This window comes from Choristoneura fumiferana, chromosome 20 (genome assembly GCF_025370935.1).
Source record: "Choristoneura fumiferana chromosome 20, NRCan_CFum_1, whole genome shotgun sequence".
Classification (NCBI taxonomy): domain Eukaryota; kingdom Metazoa; phylum Arthropoda; class Insecta; order Lepidoptera; family Tortricidae; genus Choristoneura; species Choristoneura fumiferana.
Genome location: NC_133491.1, coordinates 2394002 through 2418055, shown reverse-complemented (window position 1 = coordinate 2418055; position 24054 = coordinate 2394002). Strand labels below are relative to the sequence as shown.

Sequence of the window (24054 nt, the reverse complement as noted above, 5' to 3'; positions counted from 1 at the left end):
ATACTCATACCAATCATAGTTATATTTACGTGTATTTACTCTAAAGAGTTTCTGATCTTACCCGCTGGCAGACAGACAGACACATCAAAACTACAAGGGTTCCATTTTTGCCATTCTGACTACGAAACCTTAAAAAAACATCCTAAAAACAGATAATTTGGAACGCCCTCACAATTCGCCGCAAAATCAAACTTGAAATGTCATTGCCATGACAACTAACTTGACACAAACAAACTGCCATCGCTAAAGTTACTTGATAACGCTGGAGATTAATTATAATAACAACTAATTAACCATGAGTAAAACCAAAATAGGAGCGCTGTGGGAAGACAAGGAGGTTTTATTCGATCTGCCTTTCATGTAAGTTGAAATCTAACAGCGAGACTGGATAGGACTGCCACTTAAACTGAGAATATACATCGTCAATGCATACTTAACTTACTAAAAATCGATAATTTTTGAAAGTGAACTTTACGAGTATTGTTTGGAGATTTAATTTTAATGACGTATCAATCTATATGTCGGTGGCCGATCGTAAAATCCGCCAGATCACGAAATTACTAGGCATATCGTGAAACGCCGCCATTTCATGATATGCCTAAACGTTGGCCAGGCATATCACAATGTGCCTGAGAAATAATTCGGCAAATCGATCAATGATATGCCTAGGAATTTTATGATCTGCCTAAACTGGCCAAATCATGAAATGGCGGCGCTTCATGATATGCCTAGGAATTTCATGATCTGCCTAAACGTCACTAGGCAAATCGCTAAACGGTGAGTTTTGAACGATATGGCGGATGTCCCTTAGCCAATTCATGAAATGGCGACATTTCACGATATGCCTAGGAATTTCGTGATCTGGCGGATTTTACGATCGGCCGCCGACATATATACCGGGTGTGGCCTGTAATACGAACAAAAAATTAAAACATAGATCGTCCTCGTCAAGCTAAACAATATTAGTTCAGCAACTTTTAAAAATAATGGAGTCTTTGAATTTTCCCTTTTTCGTACAAATTAAATACTGCTATCAATGTGACATCAAGCATTTTGCTTTACATTGCTTCTTCGAATAAACTTAAAAGTGTAATAATTTTTTGCTCGTATTACAGGCCACACCCGGTATATAAATGAATCGCCGAAATATATATACGCGCATAACTTCCGAACGACGGCACCGAATTGGATAACTATTTTTTGTTGTATTCCTTATTGTTAGGACAAGGTAGAAGCTAAAATAAAAAAAAGATTGGAACGGGAGCGAATCCGCGGGCAACAGCTAGTTTAAGATAGATACGAGATTTTTTTAAATTAGTGACGACATGTTTGTTTAGGTTAGGTTAGGTTAGTGTTATTGTTATTATTATAAATAAGAAATTGTTTTTTTTTCTTTTTTCTTTCCATCAAGCCCTATATATTGTACCTATTAAGACCTACCTAGGAGATCGTGATCATAATCATCATTATTTTTCTTTAGATCTTATAATGTACAGTTATAACGTGAACCCCTGCAATAACATCTAAGTATCTAACGCCTAGTCCAACAACTGGTAGCATGGTGAACGATTGTGTTACTCTGAGGATGAACTCTAGTTGAGTTCGAAACTAGTCGGTGTAGTGCGATGGTGGTGAGTGATTGTAGTGTGGAGGTGAAGGAGCTGCATGAACACACATTTGTTGCATAGCGGGTCGGCTGAACAAAGTAAATGTAATTAACTGTGTATAGTTCAGTTATTAATACATTAGTTAATTGGTTACAGTTACCTCAAGCTCAGGCCGGGCGAAAAGATATTTGACAGAATAGAACCCATAGAAGACACGAAGGGCAACACTGGCAGTAAGGGCCGAATGATCGTCACCAACCTGAGGATCATCTGGCATTCCATGTCCTCGCCCAGGATCAATTTATGTAAGAACTAGTAAACTATACGATCTGGTAGTTACAATTGAAATTCCGGGATTTTACAAAATTCCCCTGGGGATTCCCAAAATTTATGTCGTGGTCTCCATTGAGGTTGTGTTAACACTGTCCACAATTTCAAGACTAAACCCAGCGGCTGAAATTTTAAGGTTTTATCCCTATCCCGTGGGAATATCGGGATAAACAGTAGCCTATGTGTTATTCCAGACGACCAGCTACCTACATACCAAATTTCATGACTAGGATCAAAGGTTGTTATTTCGAGATTTTATCCCTATCCCGCGGGAATATCGGGATAATAATAATAATAATGTCATTTAATTAAGAATTGGTGGCTACAAAAAAGTATAAAAACCGGCCAAGAGCGTGTCGGACACGCCCAAAATAGGGTTCCGTAGCCATTACGAAAAAATTAAGTAATATTTTTCTAAGGATTTCGTATTTTATACGGAATCTTCCAAGTTTAGGTATATTTTATACCTTAGGCTGCTATTTACTCTTAAGCTACTAATAATTCTCAAGAAAACTTAACCGTTATAGTTTTCCTTGTAAGTTTGATGTTGTTTATATTTTATACCTTAGGCTGCTATTTACTCTTAAACTACTAATACTTCTCAAGCAAACACAGCCGTTATAGTTTTCCTTGAAAGATTGATAATATACTTACTACCATCCTGAATTTCTTCAAATTTTTCCACCTACCGGTTTAGATTTTAGAGGGAGGTGGGCGCACGATTTTAATGAAAATTTGCACTTTAAAGTTGAATATTTTGCAAACAAATCACTAAATCTAAAAATCGTTTTAGCAACCCCCTAATGGTTTTAAACGACCTATCCAACGATACCCCACACTATAGGGTTGGATGAGAAAAAAAAACACCCCTAATTTACGTCTATGGCAGTTACCCTAAAAAAAATATTTTAGAATTTTTAATTGTACCATTTTGTCGGCAAAGTTTACATATATATCCGTACAAAATAACAGCTTTCTAGCATTGATAGTCCCTGAGCAAAGCCGCGGACGGACAGACATGGCGAAACTATAAGGGATCCGTTTTTGCCATTTTGTCTCCTGAACCCTAATAGAGCCCTCCTATTCACTCATTCATTCCAGCGGTAGGCCTCAACTGCATCCAGTCAACCAGCACCAGGGTGGTCAACTCAGGCCTTCGGGGGAGCACGCAGGCGCTCCACATGCTCGCCGCGTACCGCAGCAGCCGCTATGAGTTCATCTTCACCAACCTATCGCCCAGCTGCGTGCGGCATTACACCTCCGTCTCTGGGGTTCACAAGTAAATGATAGATATATAAAGTCCTTAAAGTTATTGATTTCTGAAATTTTGGATTCTAGACAAGGTAAGGGGCTTGAATAAATATGCCACATGTCTGTAGAGTAGATAAAAAGTACCGTGAAATGGTCCGTGTAAATTATACACGGCTGTATCACCAGTGTAAGTTTTCGGTTACAAAATACGTCTCGATCCCGTTCGCCTTCGTGTTTCCGTACAAATTGAGATTTTAACGCGAACGCGATCGAGACGTATTTTGTAAACCTTACACTAAGGGTACAGCTCTTTATTTTTAATTTCACTGGACACACCTCGACCTCGTGTCTAGATAGGTCGCCAGCCGAAAGACGCCCACTGCTGGACGTAACTCCCCCACAGAACATCACAAAGACCGGTCCTGTGCCGCCCACATCCAACGAATTCTTGCTACTTTTGTTTGGGGTTATATTATAGCCTACTTTAAAAAAAAGTTATTTCCAGCCTTCCCACTAATTAAAATAGAGAGTAGTAAATTTACAGTAAATGTAGTTAGTGGTTTAACTTATAAAAATGCTGATAAACAGCCTTTCCGATTAGTAGGTGTATCTTACGATTAATGTCATTTCCTTATTGAGTTAGATGTAAGAACGTTAATTAGATTCGTTAAAATCTTTAAAAACAAACAGATTTTTTTTAATAACTATTATAAGCGGACCTATTGTAGGACTATTGTAGGCAGACCCCAGATGAGATGGTCTGATGACATAAAGAGTTACAACGGACCGTACTGGCTCAGGAAGACGGAGAATAGGACGGAGTGGACGAGATCAGGAGAGGATTACATCCAGCAGTGGATAGAAAAAGCCTGAAAAAGAAGAAGAAGAGAAGAAGAACTATTATAAATAATTGCAAAAGCTTGTAAGTCTGTTTGTTTGTTACGTCTTCACGTCTTAACCGTTGAACTAATTTATATAAAATTCGGTATAGACATAGACATAGTCTGTATCCCGGGGAAGGACAAGATAGCTTTTATCCCGGAAAATTGCAGTTTCTGCATAAACGAATTTTACGCGAATTCTAGTTTCTTACAAAAACCTTTGGAAAAAATATTGGATAGAGATTGAAATTAAAGCTCTTTCATATCTTAAATATTTACTTCAATAGGAGGTACCTTGAATACCAAACTACGTAAGTAAATATATTACGGCCGTTCGAGAAGCTGCCAATAATAAGCAGGTTTACTCTAACTTTATAAATCCCAACACCACAAACTCTATTACAAGTATTGTAACTGCCTTAAGAAGTTTTAGTAAGCTCCCACACAAGGAACAGACGCAGTGTAACACAGTATGTGATCTACAAACAAAACAATAGACGCCATGATGGAGTTGAAAAAGTTGGCAAAATTTAGTCTCAAACTGTTGTGCGACACATAAGTTTAATTTGTATAGGTAAAGCGGCGTCTACAAATTACGAGAGGTGTTTAGGGGGGGAGGGTCAAGCCGAATCTCATCTAATCACACATTCCAAAAAACTGTTTAAAATTGAGGGGAAATTATGCTAAATTAAATAAATCTGGCATGACTTTATAGCCACATTTTACACTAAAGATAAAACCTACTTTGAACGATTTAGCTGAGATTGGAGTTGAATGAAATCTCACGCGACATGTTATCAAGAGGGAGTCGGTGTTACTAAATCTCCAAAATCACTTCTGTAATTAATGTACATCTTCCATGTCGAACAAAACATTTTCCTATCAGTCTTTTTTCATATTTAACTGAACCAACTTTTTGAACTCCACTCATAAGCGTGCTATGCTTAAAGTGCGAAACTGCGAATTTGGCTCATTGAATGTAGATCATTTACTGGATTTATACTTTACAACAAAACTGCGACGCCTACTCAAAAAATCATAGCATTTACGTAGGCTGAAACACAGCACGGGCATGTAAGTTATATTAGATAGAAATAAAAGCTTGTTTAGGTCCAATCAAAACTATAATTCATTGCTCGCTTGAATCGCACTTCACCAAATGGTTAACTGACAAAACACGTAATGAATTGCAAAATCACTAACCGCACCGCGTTTAGTCGTGGCTGGTGACAACGATAATAGTTATTTTATTATTAATATATGTAACCGTTGCCTGTTTTTTTTTGTTACTTATGTTGCTGTTTTTTCCTAAAAATATAAATTTTCTCTTTCTCTGACATTCGTAAAGGTAATGACAAGTTTTCACCTTTTCTTTGGATAATCCTTAGTTTTCTGTTGCTTAATATCTAGACATTTTTGCTTACCATTGTAAAATATTATTATTAATATTATTTATTAGGTACCAATTATATTCTGTTAACGGGCGCCTGACGTATCGCATAACGTTTTTTGTCCTAAAAATGTTTGGCCGAGAATGTTTGGTATACTGTTGAATGGCATACTACTCGTTTGTCCTAATATTGATAACTCTAAAATCTAAGTACCTAAAGCATAATATTCCTATCATAAAACCTCCTAAAACCCATATGTTTAAGCGAGCGAGCAAGCAAGACCGGGGCACCCCGACTCGGATAGGTTAGAAGGCGGGAGCGAAGCTCCCGCCATAGCCTTCGAGGTTATTTTTTTTGTCATCCCTAAACGATCCCTTCTAATTATGCACAACAATCATTCGACAGTTGAATCTTAGCCACATCAAACGATAGGACTAATAATTGTACCTATGCCATCCGATATAGACCCGCTGTTAACATCTCAAAACTCATTCTCATTTTTTTGCTTTATTCCATTTTTGTTATAAAATTATTATTATTTTACTCTTTTTTCATCCGGGACGCAAAAAGAGGGGTATACGTTTGACGCCAATGACAAGCCAATGATGTCTGTATCTGTGGCAGCTTTTAATTAGATAGACTGATTTCAATGCGGTTTTTTTACATGAAAGCTTGTTTCCTCGCGGTAGTTCTTAGCTATGTTTGATAAAAAATAGTTCAGCTGTTTCAGAACTATGGAACTTTGAAATAACAATGTCGTCTGTTTTGTTTTTAATTATTTTAAGAGGGTAGTTATTCTTAGTTAGTGTGTTTTTCTTTGGGTCTTTCATAAATTTCCTATATGCTTGTTTCCAGAGCATACGCTGCCTCCAGACCGTACCGGGACCTGAAGCTGCGAAGTGCCATCATCCACAACAAGCAGCTGAGGATATTGCCCTTGGAGAGGGTTTGTTTATCCTTAGCTATCATAAGTGTATACAGTGTGTGTGTATCGTATATATAGTGTTATTTTTGATTTCCAACAACTTTATTTATTTATTTGGGAAACAAACAGCATATATAACACAGTTGAGTATAACCTGCAACTTAGCTGATACATAAGCCAAAGAAGTTTCCACTTATAAAGAAATAACATTTATTGCTGCTCGAGTGAGCGTACATTACACTTATGGAAACAATCGAGAGGGCAATGAAGATAATGAAGTTAAGTTCTCCAGAACACTATATAGTGGCCAAACTCTTACTTTTTCAAAGACAGTTGAGCTTTAAACACACGTGAGTTACGATTATTATTCGTAATAAATAATTGACTTCAAGTTTACGCATTGTAGTGGGGGAGGGGAGGAAGCGGGGTATGAAATAATCAAAGTCGCCTCTGTCGATATCATACCGTTATAATAAATTTAATCCCGATAGGTATTCATCAGTAAAATGTAACCCTTTCTGAACCTTGTAATGAGATTGGACCTTCGAACAAGATTAGTCCTTCGAACCGGATAGGTCCTTCGAACCGGATTGGTCTTTCTAACCGGATCGTGTCCCTTTCAGATCTGCTTGAACGAACACAGCATCTGGAACCTATCTAGCGAGTCCGGGAACCTTGGGACCATGGTGATCACCAACGTAAGGGTCGTGTGGTTCGCAGACATTAACGACTCCTTCAACGTGTCTATGCCTTACTTGACCATAGAGAGCGTGAGTATAAAGAATTTGGTACTTCGTAGTACAGGCATCGTGGTTTTTGTTTTTTTTAAGAAAAAAATCGCGAATTATTTTGTAATTTTATTGAAATTTGAATAGTAAAGAGCTTTCTGTATTCTGAGGCAGCCTGTTATAGCTATCTTGTGATGGTTTTACAACCTATAGGGTACTTAAATAGTCGTCACAATCAGTGGCGTAGCTAGGTAACCTAGGGCCCTGGGGTAAATAAAAAAATGGGGCCCACTGCTATCAAAACTGGTAAGGTTTTTTGAAGTAAAATTATTATACATATATACAAATACTTTAAAAATGCTAAGCAACTTTATCATCAGCTATAAAGCAGAATTTCGAGGGCCCCCTGAGCTTGAGGCCCCGGGGCACTGCCCCGCCTAGCCCCTTGGTAGCTACGCCACTCACAATACAAGGATTTTTTTTTAATTTACTAATATTAAGAAGTACTTATAAACTTTTTTTGTTGGCTTTTAAATTAGTAATACTCTCAGAGCTGCATAGGCCGAATCCTGCTTCATTATTATCATCATCATATTAGCCGTAGGACGTCAACTGTTGGACATAATTCAATAGACGTCTACTTTCATCGGTTACAAACGGCCTGCATCCACTGTAAACCCACGGCTTTAAAGAGGTCCATCTCTCTGGTAGAATCTCGATAAATTTTCTCCAATCTCATCAGATCTCAACCCGCGACTCCAAATTCGGCGAGGCACTGGTGATCGCAACTCGGCCGAGCAGCGGAGGCTACGTGCTCGGTTTCCGAGCAGACCCTCGGGAGAGGCTACACTCCTTGCGTGACGAGCTGCAGGAATTGCATCGCGCATACTGCGAGCGACCCGTGCTTGGTGTCGAGATGACGTGGAACGAGGTATCGTGTAGCGTAGATGGCAGCGCCATCTAGTATCTAATACAGTGGTCGTCACAATTTTATGATCAAGAGCCACATTAGACAAACTCTCAAATCTCGGTCAATAAACTTTTTAGCGTTATTATTTTCTGTCCCGAAAAATGTTTGCCATTTATACCATTAGCACGCTTAGATGGGCCATTAAGGAATTGCCTTTAAACTGTCACCACTCCTAACTTTTAGGGAATTTGAACGGTCGGTTTTCTAACTTATGTATCCACTTTTTGAATCTAGTTGCATAGAAAAGTGGATACTTATGTTAGGGCACCGACTGTACCTCATAAAAACATACTTTTAATCGGTAACTGGAGCCGTTAAGTATCATGGCAACAAGCTGCACTAAAAAGTTGATTAACACAACTACTAGCACCCGTATCAAACTTTTTTTTGGGTTGAGTCGCCTAACCCTTTCGAACCCAGCCGATACGATTGTGCGGGTTAATTACATTTGAATTTGAATTTGATATGGATTGTGCATAAGGTCTACTTTCATAATTCTTACATTTGAATTTTGAGGGTCCATATTGACTGTCATAAAATTCTTATTCCTATTTTTTATTTTACTACCGATTTATACCTATTCATAATAATCAATCTTCATCATTTTTTTCCTCATACTTTTTTTGTTCATAATTTTTTATTACTGACATCGGAACTCATAACAGACAGTCTTCATATTTTTTTACTCATAACGTCATTACTAAGAACACATCTCAACTCATAATGTTGTTTTTCAGAAAATTTTCTTTCATAACAGACGAATAAATATCATAATTTTCTTTTTAATAATGGCATGAATAAGAAAACATTTGAACTCATAATATTGATTTTCTAACGGTAAGTACCTATTCAAAATAAGATTTACTTATATCGTTATTTATATTATATTAGTATTACAAAAATTATAAAAATTATGAAGTGATCGTTGTAATGTAAAATGAGGACTTAAAAAGTTATGTGAAAAAATGCGCACCCGAATTCTGAACTTGACATGGATTGTACATTAAATCCATTGTCCTAACTCCTTTCATACTCGGCTGGGTTCGAAAGAGCTAAGGGTCGAAGACATTACGTCCTTGCTTTTTTAGTATGTGGCTCTTCAATCAACAATTACTCATGTTATTGTTAATCGAAAGAGTGGGTAGTTACGTGCTAAGCTTTCGGGCTAAATGTTCCGAGCGCCCATGCGCTGAAATGGGGGCACGAGGCACACTTGCCTCTCTGTTATAAAAGAAAATAAATAGAAGCAGCTTGGACTAAGACAATGGAATACCCATAATTATAAAGATGAATGCACCTCATTGATACAAAATGAAAAATAATCCTACCGGCGCGGCGCCTATTTTCGTGAATGGCAGCATTTCTTACATGTCGCAACAGCTGGACGTAAATCAGTGACTTTTAAAATCTAAACTTACGCTATGTGTCAACTTGTAACAAGCAAAAATGTTTTTCAGCAACCTTCAAAACCACCAACCGACGACATCGAAGAGTTAGAAGAAATCGGCGAGCCTCGAGGCGAAATGGGACCCAACCTCTACCTAGCGTCGCAACTGGCGCAGTACAAATCCGATAACGAAGTCCAGCCCGTTTATAATGCGTATTTAGGCTTAGCTATAGAACCTCTAAAAGAAGGTTTCACGTTGAAAAGCTTGTTTGAAGTTCAAACTAGCTCGTAAAAAAGGTTTTTATTTTACGCCATCTAGGTTAAGATACACGTAACTTGTTTAGCGCCACCTTACAGTGGGTTTCAAAAGGTTTCAAACACCTTGTTGCTCAGCAAACAGAATAATGGGGAAAAATTACACAAGTTTCATTTAACTTTTATTTTTACAGAGAGTAAAATTGTAATACATAACTACTAGTAAAATCTCGTCACATTTTTTTTTGTTTTATTTGATCTTTTATATAATATCAGTTCTCGCTAACCTACTTCGAAAACTTATCAAACAAATCAGCTGCTATTGACATAAGAGTTATTGCAAGTGTTAAATATTCGATGGTTGGGTAAATATTTTCTTAAATTGGACTAATTCAATTATCGAAAATAAAAATAAATTTCAATACAATTGAAATTACGAAATAAGAAACAAAAGAAGATTGAAACTGAAAAATGCATTTAGATTAAGTGATATAATATAGGTATTTTTTAAACAAAGTGACATGATACATTTGGTATGAACGTACTTTATCAACTAGCAACATTTACCATTTTAACGAAAAAATTGACAGCTAGCTAGTATACTGACAACGACTGTCAATGCTGTCAACTCAACGACAAGTCTCGACAGGTACGGCTTGTAATGTTGACGACTTTTGTTGTGATTTCAGTGAATACAACAATAATGAATAAGTTATTCATTAGTTTAATTTAATTAAGCTCTTGCGCGAACTAAGACGCTTTATTGACGCATTTTTCATACCCATGGATTTTGAGACATGTAATGAGAATGAGTTAACATAAAAGTGTTATTGTTTATTTTATTCTTTACTAGTAACTTTATACGACAAAATTATGCTTGGACACTTTTTCATAAAATGCCCTATTTTATCGTAAAAATAAGAATATACTTAATGTATAACGAATTAATGAAATAATCTCTTACAAAACTGTTTTTCTAATTACAAATCAGAATGAGTAACAGAAGCGCAGCTGGTCTGGTGAGTTCCCTGTTTTATAATATCATAGCATGCCTAGTAACATATAATTTCATCATCTCGAAAGCCTAGTTGAGACTTGCAAAAAAAATCGTGCAGTTACATTTCATGGCGGCTCTCAATTGCCCACTTCAAAGTATGACGCTTTAAAATTACTTATCTAATTTTTTTTTGCAAGTCTAAACTGTGCCTAATTGAAACAAAATGGGTTCTAAACTCGTTGAATCGTAGCTTTATATTCATAATCATACCTACCAACAAACCAACTGTCCAAGTGTTTGAATGTACTAAAATAAGTGATTTTATTTTCTCACTCACTCACTCAAACTCACTATTTAATCTATTTTCTATCATTATATTAAATCATCACACATGTTGCAGGAAAAGAAGGTCAAAGAGGTGCTTATTTTGTTTTAAGAAGATATAATTTCTGTATAATTCACTGGAAATTCCTGCTTGTGGTTATATTTTTGTTTCATCTTATCTAACTATTTATTATTAGGTATTTTAGATATATATGAAACTTAGAAATTATACCATCTGATTTTTGTGATATCACAGCTACATTAAAAATTACATTTTAAATAAATGGTTTTTTGCTGACTACTTTTTGTTGACTGTAATTTCATTGTCATCCATGCAACATTTTCATTACAAATTTCAAGTCAATGCTGTAAACCGTTGAGGAGTTCTGTCCTGCGGAGACAATCCTTTGCCGGATCACCAGGATGTCACTACCAGATTATTGTATTGTCACCAGATTTACGTAATATGTCAAATTTCAAGTCAATCGGACCACTGGAAGTGGGTCAAATTTAGCTTCCAAGATTGGATGGAGACAAATAAATAAATAAACAGAGAACAAATCTCACCATGCATGAAAGGAAAGGGATTGGTGTATCTATTGGAGCAAGTATTGATGAGGACCCAGGTTTGATTGTAAACATGTATGTAAACTCTTTATTGTACAAAAGAGAAGAAACAAAACATAATTGTTTTTTTTGATTACTTGACCCAGCTTATGTATCTTGTCACAGTATAATTAAGTGAAATTTATTAATATCCCAAACTTGTAGTATACAGTGTGGAAAAGTAAGTCGGGCCCTGCCCTGGAGGTAAACTACCTTAAAGTTAAATCCTTAAGTTGGCTCATTTTACTTAAAGGAGACATTCCTTTATTTTTAAAAAGAAGCAAAACTGCATTCAAAGATTTTCTGAAACTCGCTTGCCTCGCCCGGGATTCGAACCAACTAAAATTAAAAACAAACACTCGCTATTTTATTATATTATGAATCGATAGGATTATTATTCAGGATAAGATTTCTCTAACAATCATTTGGTATTATTATACCATTAAACGATTTTCTTATCAAAGACTTCAACAAGGTACTTAGAAATAAATTAGCAAGTGTGTACTTCATATGACGTCTATGAATGTTGGAGAGACAAGAGAACTGTTACATGTCTTTTAAATCTATTTTGATTAAACTCATTTGTTGTTACCATTAAAGTTTTCTGTTATTTATTTCAGCGGCGATCAGCCATAGTCGCCCGTATCCGTCTCCGAGAAGAATGGTCTGAACTAAAGGGTCCAGAGAATCACAATCAAAAATCACTGAAGCAAATTCCAGAAATAATTAAAAAAACACAGAAACCAGTCCGCAGTGCCAGCAAAGTTGTAGCACAGAAAGTCAAATCCACGAATAACACACAGAAAAGTCCGACAAAAAAAACTAAAAGTGTGTTAAAAAATGTCACCAATGCAACACAGAGGAAAAATCCTGTGTCTAAAAACGAGATGGACACAAGCATGGAAGTGTTAAGAGGAATGGTGGCGTTAGTTGATGTTGGGACGGAGACGAGGGCCCTGGCCCTTAGGGCTGCTTTGATGGCTTTAGGAGCCACTGTGGTGCCTGCTTGGAGCCCATTAGTTACACATCTTGTCTGGACACAAGGTAAGATGAATAGAGTACCTAAGCATTACTTATTGAACCAGGAACTAAAAATTTATTACTTTCCTTAAGCGCTGACAAAGTGCTGTTTAAGGATATATCTTTTGTGCCCAATTCTTTGTCAATTCTATAATAGTAGATTGTACAAGAAACGCATAAAACGTTTAGATCCACCGCTATCGACGGTGATAGTTAAAGTCGAGCGTAAAGCGAGTTTTATAAACAAGTTATAATAATGCTCTTCTTTTGACTTCAATTGTGAGTAAATTTACCCTCGACGTAACAGCCCTCGCCTGCCCCTCGGGTGGATATGAACAGCTCGGGCAAAATGGCGCGTTTTATGCACTTGTGCAATTTAACATTGTAAGCGCTAAGTAAATACTTATGAAAGCTAATTAAACAATAAACTTTATGAAATAACAAAGCAGCAAATTAGTCCTTCTTTTACAGCTATTAAAAAATTATGTTATGGCCACAAAGCACTTATTGTCTTAACTCTTAGGTTATGGTTAACTTTTATCTGTCATCTTTATGCTGTCATAAAGTTGTTAAAAAATTTAAGAATTAAAGATTAAAATAAGGTATAAAAAATCTTTTAGATCTACATATCTGTTAAGCCCTTGATCAAAGTAGAGCGAAATTGTCTCCATTGCTTCCGCGCCGCTCAAAAGGCGCCATCAAAATTATATTTTGCATTGAAAATTTTATGCATAACCCTTTATCTACCTCGCATTGTGCAAGTGGAACCACAGCCTTGGATCTTCGTCTTCAAGAACCTTGGGTTCTCTAATAGAAAAACCGACCCCTTCCAGGCGGCTGTCGTTCCACCCGCGCGAAGGCCCGGGCGCTAGCCTGCCGGGTGGTATCTCCTCTGTGGGTGGAGGCCTGCGCTTCTTGCGGACGTCGGGTCCCAGAATCCGCTTTCCCTGCTGCTGCGCGTCCCTCTGACCTGCCCTCGCCTCGAGCTCTGAGGATTATGTTGGTGAGTTTACCTGCTGTTAAAATCTATCTCTACAGTTTCCAATCTCGCCTTAAACGCGTTAAGGCGCGGACACATGCAAGTCGCTCGACGCTCGTTTCCAACGTCAAATCTGGTCACGTGACATATAGCGATAAAGCTGAAAATGTGAGCTTTACCGTTGGAAAAACAAAACCTTCAATTTCGGCAAAAGCACTGCTATTTTTATTTTTTTATTCACTCCGATTTCTTTTACGAGTATTTGTATCACTGCCACGACTTCTACTAAATGAGATTAACCCTTTATAAGGCCCTATTTATTGGAACATACTATCACAGAATCAAAAGCAGCTATCGAATACATACCTAGCAAAGGATCTTTTTAAAGCTAGTAGTATTTTCAATAATTACAATGAATATTGTAACTTATTACTAAAAGAATAAGGTAGACTTTCCAAATCAATGCATGTGGTCGCTAAATCGCCTCTGCCTTATAAACGGTTAAGAAATCAGCTTTCAATACCAAGATCATTCCTGCATGCAGCTATCTTGTCGCTGCTGTTCGACGCGGCGACTTGACGCTACTTTTTTGAGTCGCGAGAAATTGAAAATCACATTCAAAATGGGGTCACGTGACCAGATTTATCGCTGCAAATGCAAACGAGCGACGAGCGGCTACATGTGGCCGCACCTTTAGGGTTAGTTCGTTCCTTAATCGCCTTTTGTGACAGCGGCACCGATGAGAAGAATAAAGTGTGCAGAAATAGTTATTTGTGTCACAAGGGAGCAAAATGGTGTATTTACGGCGAGGGCGTACATTGAATCCAGAATGTAGCGAAGGATTATACAATAGAATCCTGAGCGTAGCGAGGGATTCTAAAGTAGAATCCTGAGCGTAATGAGGGATTCAAGTGTTAACGCCCAAGATGAAAATAATTTTGCTCCCGAGTCGCTCATACAACTTTTCACACCAAGCATTAAGAAGGTTGAAAAAATATATCTAAATATTATTAAAGAACAGCCAGCATGGAAAATAGCGTGTCTTTACAATTATCAACTTCAAAAATTGGCATTTGCGATAAAAATACTTAGAAAAGCCTTGAACAGAAAAGTTGCACTTTGCTCCCTCTCGTCAGGGAGGAAAAGTTACTTTTCTGAAGGAGAGGTGTGAAAAAATGTTTATTTAACGCCACTGTTAAGCTGCCTGCTCACTGGGGCGGAATGAGGCAGCGGAGCGGTCAGCGAGATAACAATCCATCCCTAGAACTGTATAAAATCTCTGCTCCTCTTCAGTGGGCAGCGAGTTGGTAAGTAGTAGCGGGCTGCCTTCCGCAACTCGACGTGTAGGTGCGCCTTTTTTGCGTGATTGGCTGTAGGCACAATTCATGCCAGCTTATCCTGGAGGAAGCCTAGCAGACCCTTCACGTTGCCGACGCCTTCCTGGAGTGACCCCGGTGATCCGAGGTGTAGTGCCCTGTAGTTCGCCACACCAGAACATTCCAGAAGGATGTGAGTGGCGGTCTCTTCTGCCTCCATGTATGCTGTGCACAGGGGGCTGTCTGTAACACCTAGATTATGTACGTGTTTGTTTAGCAAGGCATGTCCAGTTAGAGCTCTGACTAGCAGTCGAAGTTGACCCCTCCTAGTAAGTGTTAACAAGCTTAAAAAATCATTAAAAACCAGGAAGCGAAGCGAGGAAAAGGAGCGGAGAAACGAGCTCAAGTGGGGAAACTCTGCGAATGGATAAACAGTTCGCAACTCCGCTCAGCATTACCTACTTTCTCGCTCATCTAACTCCACGCCTCCACAACTCGGCTACGCTATCTAGCTCCGTGCTATGGACAGATACAATCCGCAGCTCCGCTCCGCATTGCCCCCTCGCTCCGCTCCGCTGCCGCGTTCCGCTTCAGTGGACAGGCAGCCTTAGTGCTAAAGCCGCCAGTAAAGTGACAAACATCCAAACATACTCAGAAAAACATACTTCAGATCTATTGTCAAGAAGACATTACTATCTAGACGTATTATAAAGTTAATGATTATATCATGGACAGGGAGGGATATTTGGAAATAATTCCGATCCGCATTAGCGGTCCTTCAAATAGCGAACCTAGTGTGTTAAAAATAAAGTTGTGTTAAATACTTGTGATGTATAGATATCATTTTATAATATTGTAAATCTGTTTAAAAAAATATACCTCGTTGCCGGATTCTTCTCAACAGAGGTTTTTCCGAATCGGTGGTAGTTTTTTTTTGACATTCAATAAGTGCTTGTTATAGCCTAAATTGAATATAGATATTTTGACATTGACTTTGACTCGGTTATTGAAACTTTACAACTACATAGTTTTACTGACATAATATCTTTTTGTACATTACAGAAGCGCGCGGAAGCGGAAAACGTTCCTCTATCACAGTTATTTCTCAACACAAACAAACAGGACGAGCATAAAAGCAACAAGAAAGAAAGATCCCGACTGAGGATCTCCAGTGGTACTGAACACGACACATCGGCCGAGACGTCGACCGATCAGTCGACGGATCAGACCGACACGTCGCACGACCAGTCGAGAGACACCACTGGTATATTTTTTTTATATTTCTTTGTTTCGTCATCATCATCATCAGCTGGGTAACCGTTGGGGGAGAAAAGTCCTCGAGTGGCGACCACGAACCGGAAGACGAAGCGTTGGCAGGCCTCCCACCAGGTGGACTGACGACATCGTGAGAGTAGCGGGAAACCGGTGGATGCAAGTGGCGAGTTGTCGTTCATTGTGGCGTTCTAAGGGGGAGGCCTTTGTCCAGCAGTGGACGTCTTGGGGCTGATGATGATGACGATGATGATGATGATAATGATCATCAGCTGGAAGTACACTGCTGAACCAAGACCTTTAGAACGCCATAATACGTTTATTACGTTTTTTCAAACATGACATGAAATATTGACGTTGGGCTACAAATAATAGGCTGAGAAGTATCGCGCTGCAGCCGCTGTGACTCGCCTGCCTGCGCGAGGTCACTCTAGCGGCCTGCAAAGAGATTTCATACAACCTTGCAGGCCGCCGGCCGGCAATGCGACCGTCTTTTGTTTTAGCCAGCCAGCTTCATTTCTTGTTTTTTTATTCCATTTCATGTAATGTTTGAGAAAAGCACTATACAAGCCTCGGCCGGAACCTGGGTTTGCCGGCCTCGCTTCCCTATACAGCCTCGCTACGCTCGGCCGTCTATATCTGCTTGGTCGGCAACCCCCTACTTCCCGGCCTCTACAGTAATGTACTATTATTACGAGTAACTCGCCTTGCATACCTCGTTGAGTTTCTTGCCGCATTCTGGTGAGGGTTTCCCAACAGTAGTTGTTCCGAGCCAGTGGTAGATTTTTTGGCACAAGGACTTTGACCGGTTGCCCACAACATTCACGATGGAGGCCTGCCAAAGCTAGTTTGTTGATTGTTTGTTCATTTACTTCAAATCTTGAAAGTTCAGTTTGATCTATTTCAAGTGGTCCATTGACTTGAAATTTGGTATAACATGTGTAGTGTGGATGGGAACGCAAGTAAATACAGTAGAGAATTTATCATGTCAGCCGAATGACGTCCACTGCTGGACATAGGCCTCCCCCAAAGCTCTCCACTCAGACCGAATGAATGAAAGAATGTATGTATAGTAGGATTGGAGGTAGTATATAAAACGAAAAGATTTTCGGATCGCTGGCTCTGGCTTTACCGGGGAATCCGACCAACAACCCGCAAAACATTATCGCTTGCATACGTCAATAGTGGTGTGTTTTTTTTTATCGTTGTAGACCCGGAACTGCGAGTGAACACGCTACCTCGGGGAGGGCAGTGCGCCGACCCCCCTCTACACCCCAAGTCCCGACGGAAGCTGTTCACGCAGAAGGAGGCTGAGACTGTCACCTCGGGAGACGAGTCTGGTTAGTGCTACAAACTTCTATTATCCATCATAGAAGCAGCATTTTGCAGGTGGTAGGACCTTGTGCAAGGTCCGCCCGGATTGCTGCCACCATCTTGCTACTGTTGTGTTTCGGCGTGGAGATTAAGACAGCCGGTGAAATTACTGGCACTTGAGGTATCCCATCTTAGGCCTCTAGGTTGGCAACGCATCTGCAATACCCCTGGTGTTGCAGAGGTTTTTGGGCGGTGGTGATCTCTTACCATCAGGAGACCCACTTGCTCGTTTTCCACCCAGTCGAATAAAAAAAAAAATTAGCTGTAGGTCATCCACTGTTGGATATAGGCTTCCTCCGTAAGGCTGCGTTTCGACCAGAGATGTGCGAGAAATGTGTTTTTCATGAACCAATAGGAACTTAATTAGGGCTATCGTTTTTTGTCTCACTAGATGGCGCACTGTTGCGTGAGGTTTTTAAGTATGGCTTTCAAAGTCTGTTATTACGGGCGTGAAAACAAAGTTTAGATTAAAATCATATTTAAAACACCTTAAAACCGTAACATAAAAATATCGAGCATGCCACAGTGTTGCGTAGTCCCCGTTTTGTTCGGAAAAAAGGGAGGAAAAAGGTTTCCGAAAGACAAAACTGTCTCAAAACACAGACATTCATTGCCCCGGAACGCATATTTGCCATAATTAATTTCATATTATTGCAAATATTTACAAAATTATTCTAATTATAAATAAACCCGCGTAGCTCACCCAAAAACTATGAGATTTGACATTTCGGAGACCTCACGCTACACTAGCGCCTCTAGCGGCGAATTCATTCGCGATAGCCCTCATTTACCTCGCCTCGCTCCGCTCAGCTGTTTCCACCAGAGATGTGCTGTGTGAGGATGGGTAAATGAAGCGTTTCTATTGCTTCATAATGATCACGAACAATACATTCCTAGCAACATATCCTCGCACATCTCTGGTGAACACGCGGCCTAAGGGGGGGTGCCAATGCTCGCCACGCTTGGCAAGCGGGGTATAGGATGTATAATAAAAGTTGCCGAGAAGACGCTGCTGCCCATCATCTGATATTATTTATTTATTTATATATTGCATACATGTAACATAAGCTCTTAAAGTTAACATGAACACTGGTAGGGTATAGCATTTGTTGTAATACCCACTTGTTATTATCTATTTACTATTTTAAAATCTTTTATTTTACAATATCTAATTTCTGTACCTATATTAATAGTTCTAAGTTTGTGTTATTTCTAGATAAATGTATAGTTTATTTAGATACCTTACATAAAGTTAATTTATAAGTGTTCCTTAACCCTCTTCCTAAAAATTACATTAAGTTAAAATAGCATAATATGTTATGTATAAGTTAATTAATGTAATTAATTTTAAAATTGCCACGCCCCAACAGGACATCATTTTTTATATTTTTTTTTGTAAAAGGTGTTGCAATAAATAAATACTGAATACTAATGAATTAATCCTACAATAACTCAACTTAATAAAGGAACATCAAATATCACTTGAGATCAGAAACATTTTTGCCACTTGTAGCAAATAATGCGTCGTGCGCGTGCGTGACGTGAGAGGTCACTATTACAAACCATCCTCCATAAATTCCGAGATCGAGTAGTAACATTTATCTATTAGGATTTTTTTTAACTTTTTATTAAAGGATGTGTTATTTTGCTCACTTCTTAAATCCATGGATATTCTATTGTATAATTGTATCGCTTTGTAATATGGACCGCTTTTAAAAATACTTAATTTTGGTTCAGGGAGAACTAGGTCATGTTTGCGTCGCATGTTATTTAAAAAGGTGGATATTATTTCTGACGAACAAGGCTACTTTTTAAGGTATGGTCTACAGCTATTTGGTTGGCAGATATTTGCTAAGATTCGGAGACATTTCTTTTGCATAACAAACAGTTTATGTGCATCTGTGCCACGAGACAGCGCGCGTTATTATCCCTCAGCCATTTTCTACGACGCCCACGGGATGAGGGGGGACAACATTGGGCGCCGCCATCTTCTAACTTCTATTATACCTTTTTACTACTTAACCAATAGCGTGGCGTCAGCATTTTCGTTAGATAATCTGGAGAAAAATATCTTTCCGGAATAATAACTATCTCTTATCCTGCCCAGCGTGTCAAACCAGAAAATATCATCTAAATCTGTTAAGCTGTGTGTTGTATTGTATCTTAAAATAATAATAATAATAGAAATTTTTATTCACCATCACAAACATAAAATACAATACAAGACAGATAACATTATGAAGTGAGGCAAAATGGACATGAGACTCAGCGAGGTCGCTGGTTTTCAGTCTCCAACCAAACTAAAAACTAACTAAACTATACTTACTACGGTAGGTGCGCTGCCACAACCACAGCATTACAACAAAGTATCCGGTACATCTATCTGGGTATCTTGTTCTGAGAGGAGGCCTGTGCCCAGCAGTGGGACGTATATAGGCTGGGATGATGGGATGATGATGATGATCCGGTACATGTACTTACATTAACAAAACAATCTTCTTCAATCATCTTATGTCATTCTGATATGTCTTTCAGACACCCCGGCAGCCCCCAAACGCATGGCATCTGCCAAGCTGACGCAGCGTGAGCGCAGAGACTTGGCGCGCGCTGAGCGTTTGGCGCGGCGGCTGCTTGACGCCGCCACGCCCGCCAGGACGCAGATACTGTCGCAGGCTACTGAAGCACCAAGAATAGTAAGTTTCTATGGCTAAATCTCAGTCATCATAGCACTTGGCATCTGCCAAGCTGACGCAGCGTGAGCGCAGCGACTTGGCGCTGCCACGCCTTTCAAAATGCAGGTACTGTCGCAGACTACAATAGCACCAAGAATAGTAAGTTTCTATGGCTAAATCTCAGTCATCATAGCACTTGGCATCTGCCAAGCTGACGCAGCGTGAGCGCAGGGACTTGGCGCTGCCACGCCTTTCAAAATGCAGGAACTGTCGCAGACTACAGAAGCACCAAGAATAGTAAGTTATTATGGCTAACTCTCAATCACGTCCTTATGGCTAAATCTCAGTCATCATAGCACTTGGCATCTGCCGAGCTGACGCAGCGTGAGCGCAGGGACTTGGCGCGCGCGGTGCATCGGCTAGTTGGCGCTTCTTTCGCAAAGTACCGAAGCACTAAAAATATCTCAGCACTTGGCATGTGCCAAGCTGAAAAGTGTTTGTTATGTGTGTAGATAAAAAATATACTTAAGTCACTAGAGTATTCGCCCTCTTTCAAGCCGGCGTAGTGTAAACACAAAACTCTACATACTGAAAAAAAAATATATCCTTTTCAGGTTCTAACTGGAATGTCGCGCGCTGAACGTCAAATCGTTCAAAATGCCATTAAAATCCTGAACGGTCGCGTTCAGAAGCAAGTCAACCACCACACCACCCACGTCTTACTCGGCTCTTGCCAATCCAGTCTAAACCAGATCTATCCAGACAACACCGGAATTAACCCGCTCAATCAAACCACACAAAGTCACTGTTCCAAAATACCAAGTACAAATGTACCGACACAGTTGCCGAGGTGTGAGATACCTAAGGCGCGTACACTGAACGCTTTGTTAGGGGCGGCTAGAGGCTGCAGGGTTTTGTATGCGCGATGGGTGGTGGATTCTTTGGAAGTGAAGAAGTGGCTGCATCATCATGGGTACGAGGTGGCGCATTTGAAAAAGATTTCACAGGTCAGTCAAGTTGGTAAATAAGTGGTTATTGTCTCTTTCCTCTAAGTTGCTACACTGCTACACTTGACAAAGTGATCGTGTTGTAAACGTACGTGATTTTCACTCATACATAATACAGCACCCGGGATTTATTACGCTTACAAAGCGAGTTACTTCGACGATTCAGCCACATGACAGTGGTCATGTTCATGAGTAGACAAAAAAACTCGTTCCTCTTATCAATTCGGTTGTATTTTTTTTTGTTTGTTACCTCAGAACTCCGTCATTTGTGAAACGACTTGAAAAAATTTTTTTTTTCGTTCATATAGGAATACCTCCAATTAGGTCCCATAAGCACTAAATCAGGATCTGATGATTGGATCCTAAGGAAATCGGGTACTCTTTAAACATTGTAGGGACACCTATGGTAATTAATTTGGATTAGTAGTAACTCATGCATTTGCTCTTGAAAATCATCATTTAGTGAAGTGGAACTGATAATGAAGACTACATTTGACCACCGGAGCTATTCAATAACAAGTACTTTACGGGTTGAATAAAAATTACTTAACACAGTTGCTAAGCAATTTAATGCTCGTAAATATGGTGAAATGGAACGGGTGGCGAAGCACCAGGACTCCTCAATAATGAAGGTCTCTGCATCGGAAAAAGCAATCTTTTGTAAAAGGTGACGAGCAGATGACATTTAACTATTGTATCTTAGAATATGAACACTAAAAAGCGTGATAAAACAATTTTATAGCAAAAAAATTACCCGACTATAAAAAAACGAACCAAGATTTTTTTTTTCTACTAGTTGTCTTTGTAAACATTTTCAATATTTGTCACGTGTTCGTACGAATGTGAATGACCTAGCTTTACGTTGCTGCTTGCCTGACAGATTTTTATGGATACCAGAGCGAGGTTACTACATTGCTTGTGCCATATTTTAACCTTCGATGGAGAAGGTCGAAACCTTTAACGAAACCAATCTTTTCTTTACAGAAAGCTCGAGTGGAACGCTCAGCTCTAGGGCGAACATGTTCCGAATACGCCTACGACGTTTTCAACGGCATGCGAGTACAAATCTCACCCCAAACCGAACAGCGGGACGCAGCCATTCAACTCCTGTCACTTTGCGGCGGCGTTGTTCAAAATGGCGGCGACGCACGAGATGGCGGACATCGAACAGCTGATTTTGACGTTTGCGTTGGAAATGGCGACGGTGAAGTTAGCTCGAAGTGGGTTTTTGACAGCGTAGCAGCGGGTAGAATGAGGACAACTAGAAGGTATATTAACACCTCTGCTGCTGGATGATAGGAGACATTATGAGAACGCACATTTCTGTTCGAAAGCGTAAAAAAAGGCATTATTTTTGCCTTAAACTATTTATTTTCCAAAGAATAATAACAAAAGGAGTTCTTCATAAAGACAAGCCCGTTTACAAAATGCATGTTTTGTCTTAGTCTTATCTAACCAAGGCAAATATCAAAGTGACAAAGGGGTGTTCCATAAATTTACGTCACACGTTTAGGGGGGATGGGTAAGGCAGTTTGTGACACAGAAACAAAATGGGCTCTAAAAATAGTCTTAATTGGTGTGACGGCTTATGGATGGCCCCAAATACAAACGATTGTTAAGTTTTAACAACGCATTTTTTATTTTCCTTTCTCGTTCATGGGACCAGTATATTGTAACGTGTTCTTCACAAAAGACGGTTCTATTCTCTTACAGAGAAGGTCATTTACATGGCGTGCGCGACAATATTCGCTTTTAGTATTTAAACATTTAAGGGAAAAAACAATCTAGGAAACTGGATCGCATACCAGGGTGAGAACTTTTCAGCACAATTTCGCTATGATTTCTTTGGCAGATGTATTGAATGTTAACATGGCATCAGTAGCACACAGGTTCCACCCTGGTACAGTCGAGTTCATAAACTTTTGAGCAAAAATTTGTTTAAAAATATCTGAACACGCTTCTACGTCGTTAACAATTAAAGGAAAGTGGCGTTGGATTGCGTGAAATAAAGACTTGCACTTGTTTTATTAAATACTTAACAGGCATTTGGTTGCGCGCGAAGCGATTACAGAGAAGGGAGGACAGAGGCGCCACTGACAGCGCGGTAAAAAATATAACTAAATTGCGGTCCGATTCTTACAACAATAGAGTCGTGTTCAGATTTTTTTGATCAAATTTACACGATGCGATCCAGTCTTTGACTGTAGGTACGTACCTCTATTTTCTGTACTGCTTACTATAAGGTGTTCAATAAAGAGTTATTGTATTGCATAATCTTAAGCGTTTGTGTATATAGGAATTAAAAGATACAGTCTATAAAAATCTTTACTTACTTTCACACAGACTTATAATTAGTTATAATCTATTAGGGGTCATCCATAAATGACATTACATTTGGGGGGGGGGGGGGGTTAATAATGGTCAAAATTAGAGTGACGTACTTTATAGATGGCCCCTTATACGGTTTGGCAATCTAGGTGGAGTGAGGGCTATCGTTTTTTGTCTCACCAGATGGCGCACTGTTGCGTGAGGTTTTCAAGTATGGCTTTCAAAGTCTGTTATTACGGGCGTGAATACAAAGTTTAGATTAAAATCATATATAATACACCTTAAAACCGTACCATAAAAATATCGAGCATGCCACAGTGTTGCATAGTTCCCGTTTTGTTCGGAAAAAAGGGAGGACAAAGGTTTACGAAAGACAAAACTGTCTCAAAATACAGACATTCATTGCCCCGGAACGCATATTTGCCATAATTAAT

The 24054-nt window shown here is 39.2% G+C and overlaps 1 protein-coding gene across 3 annotated transcripts; it reads left to right on the top strand.

Moving 5' to 3' along the window:
• Positions 1-236: 236 nt before the first annotated feature.
• MCPH1 (Microcephalin) lies at positions 237-23279 on the top strand. 3 transcript variants are annotated; one of them, XR_012452533.1, is made up of 9 exons: positions 237-360; positions 1764-1912; positions 3039-3216; positions 6316-6406; positions 7009-7155; positions 7856-8044; positions 9541-10744; positions 11502-11688; positions 12273-12352. XR_012452533.1 is itself a non-coding variant. In XM_074103030.1 (9 exons), the coding sequence occupies exons 2-9, from the start codon at positions 10718-10720 to the stop codon at positions 22586-22588; spliced, it is 1815 nt and encodes a 604-aa protein (XP_073959131.1). In that variant the 5' UTR covers positions 9763-10374; position 10717; the 3' UTR covers positions 22589-23279. The 3 variants fall into 3 exon arrangements, 2 of the variants coding, with proteins under 2 accessions (XP_073959131.1, XP_073959130.1); XM_074103030.1 differs by lacking the exons at positions 237-360; positions 1764-1912; positions 3039-3216; ... (2 more) ...; positions 7856-8044; positions 11502-11688 and adding exons at positions 13506-13675; positions 16030-16231; positions 17451-17579; ... (1 more) ...; positions 20900-21292; positions 22277-23279 and having other exon boundaries at positions 9763-10374; positions 10717-10744; positions 12273-12696; XM_074103029.1 differs by lacking the exons at positions 237-360; positions 1764-1912; positions 3039-3216; ... (2 more) ...; positions 7856-8044; positions 11502-11688 and adding exons at positions 13506-13675; positions 16030-16231; positions 17451-17579; ... (1 more) ...; positions 20900-21292; positions 22277-23279 and having other exon boundaries at positions 9763-10744; positions 12273-12696.
• The last annotated feature ends 775 nt before the right edge of the window (positions 23280-24054 follow it).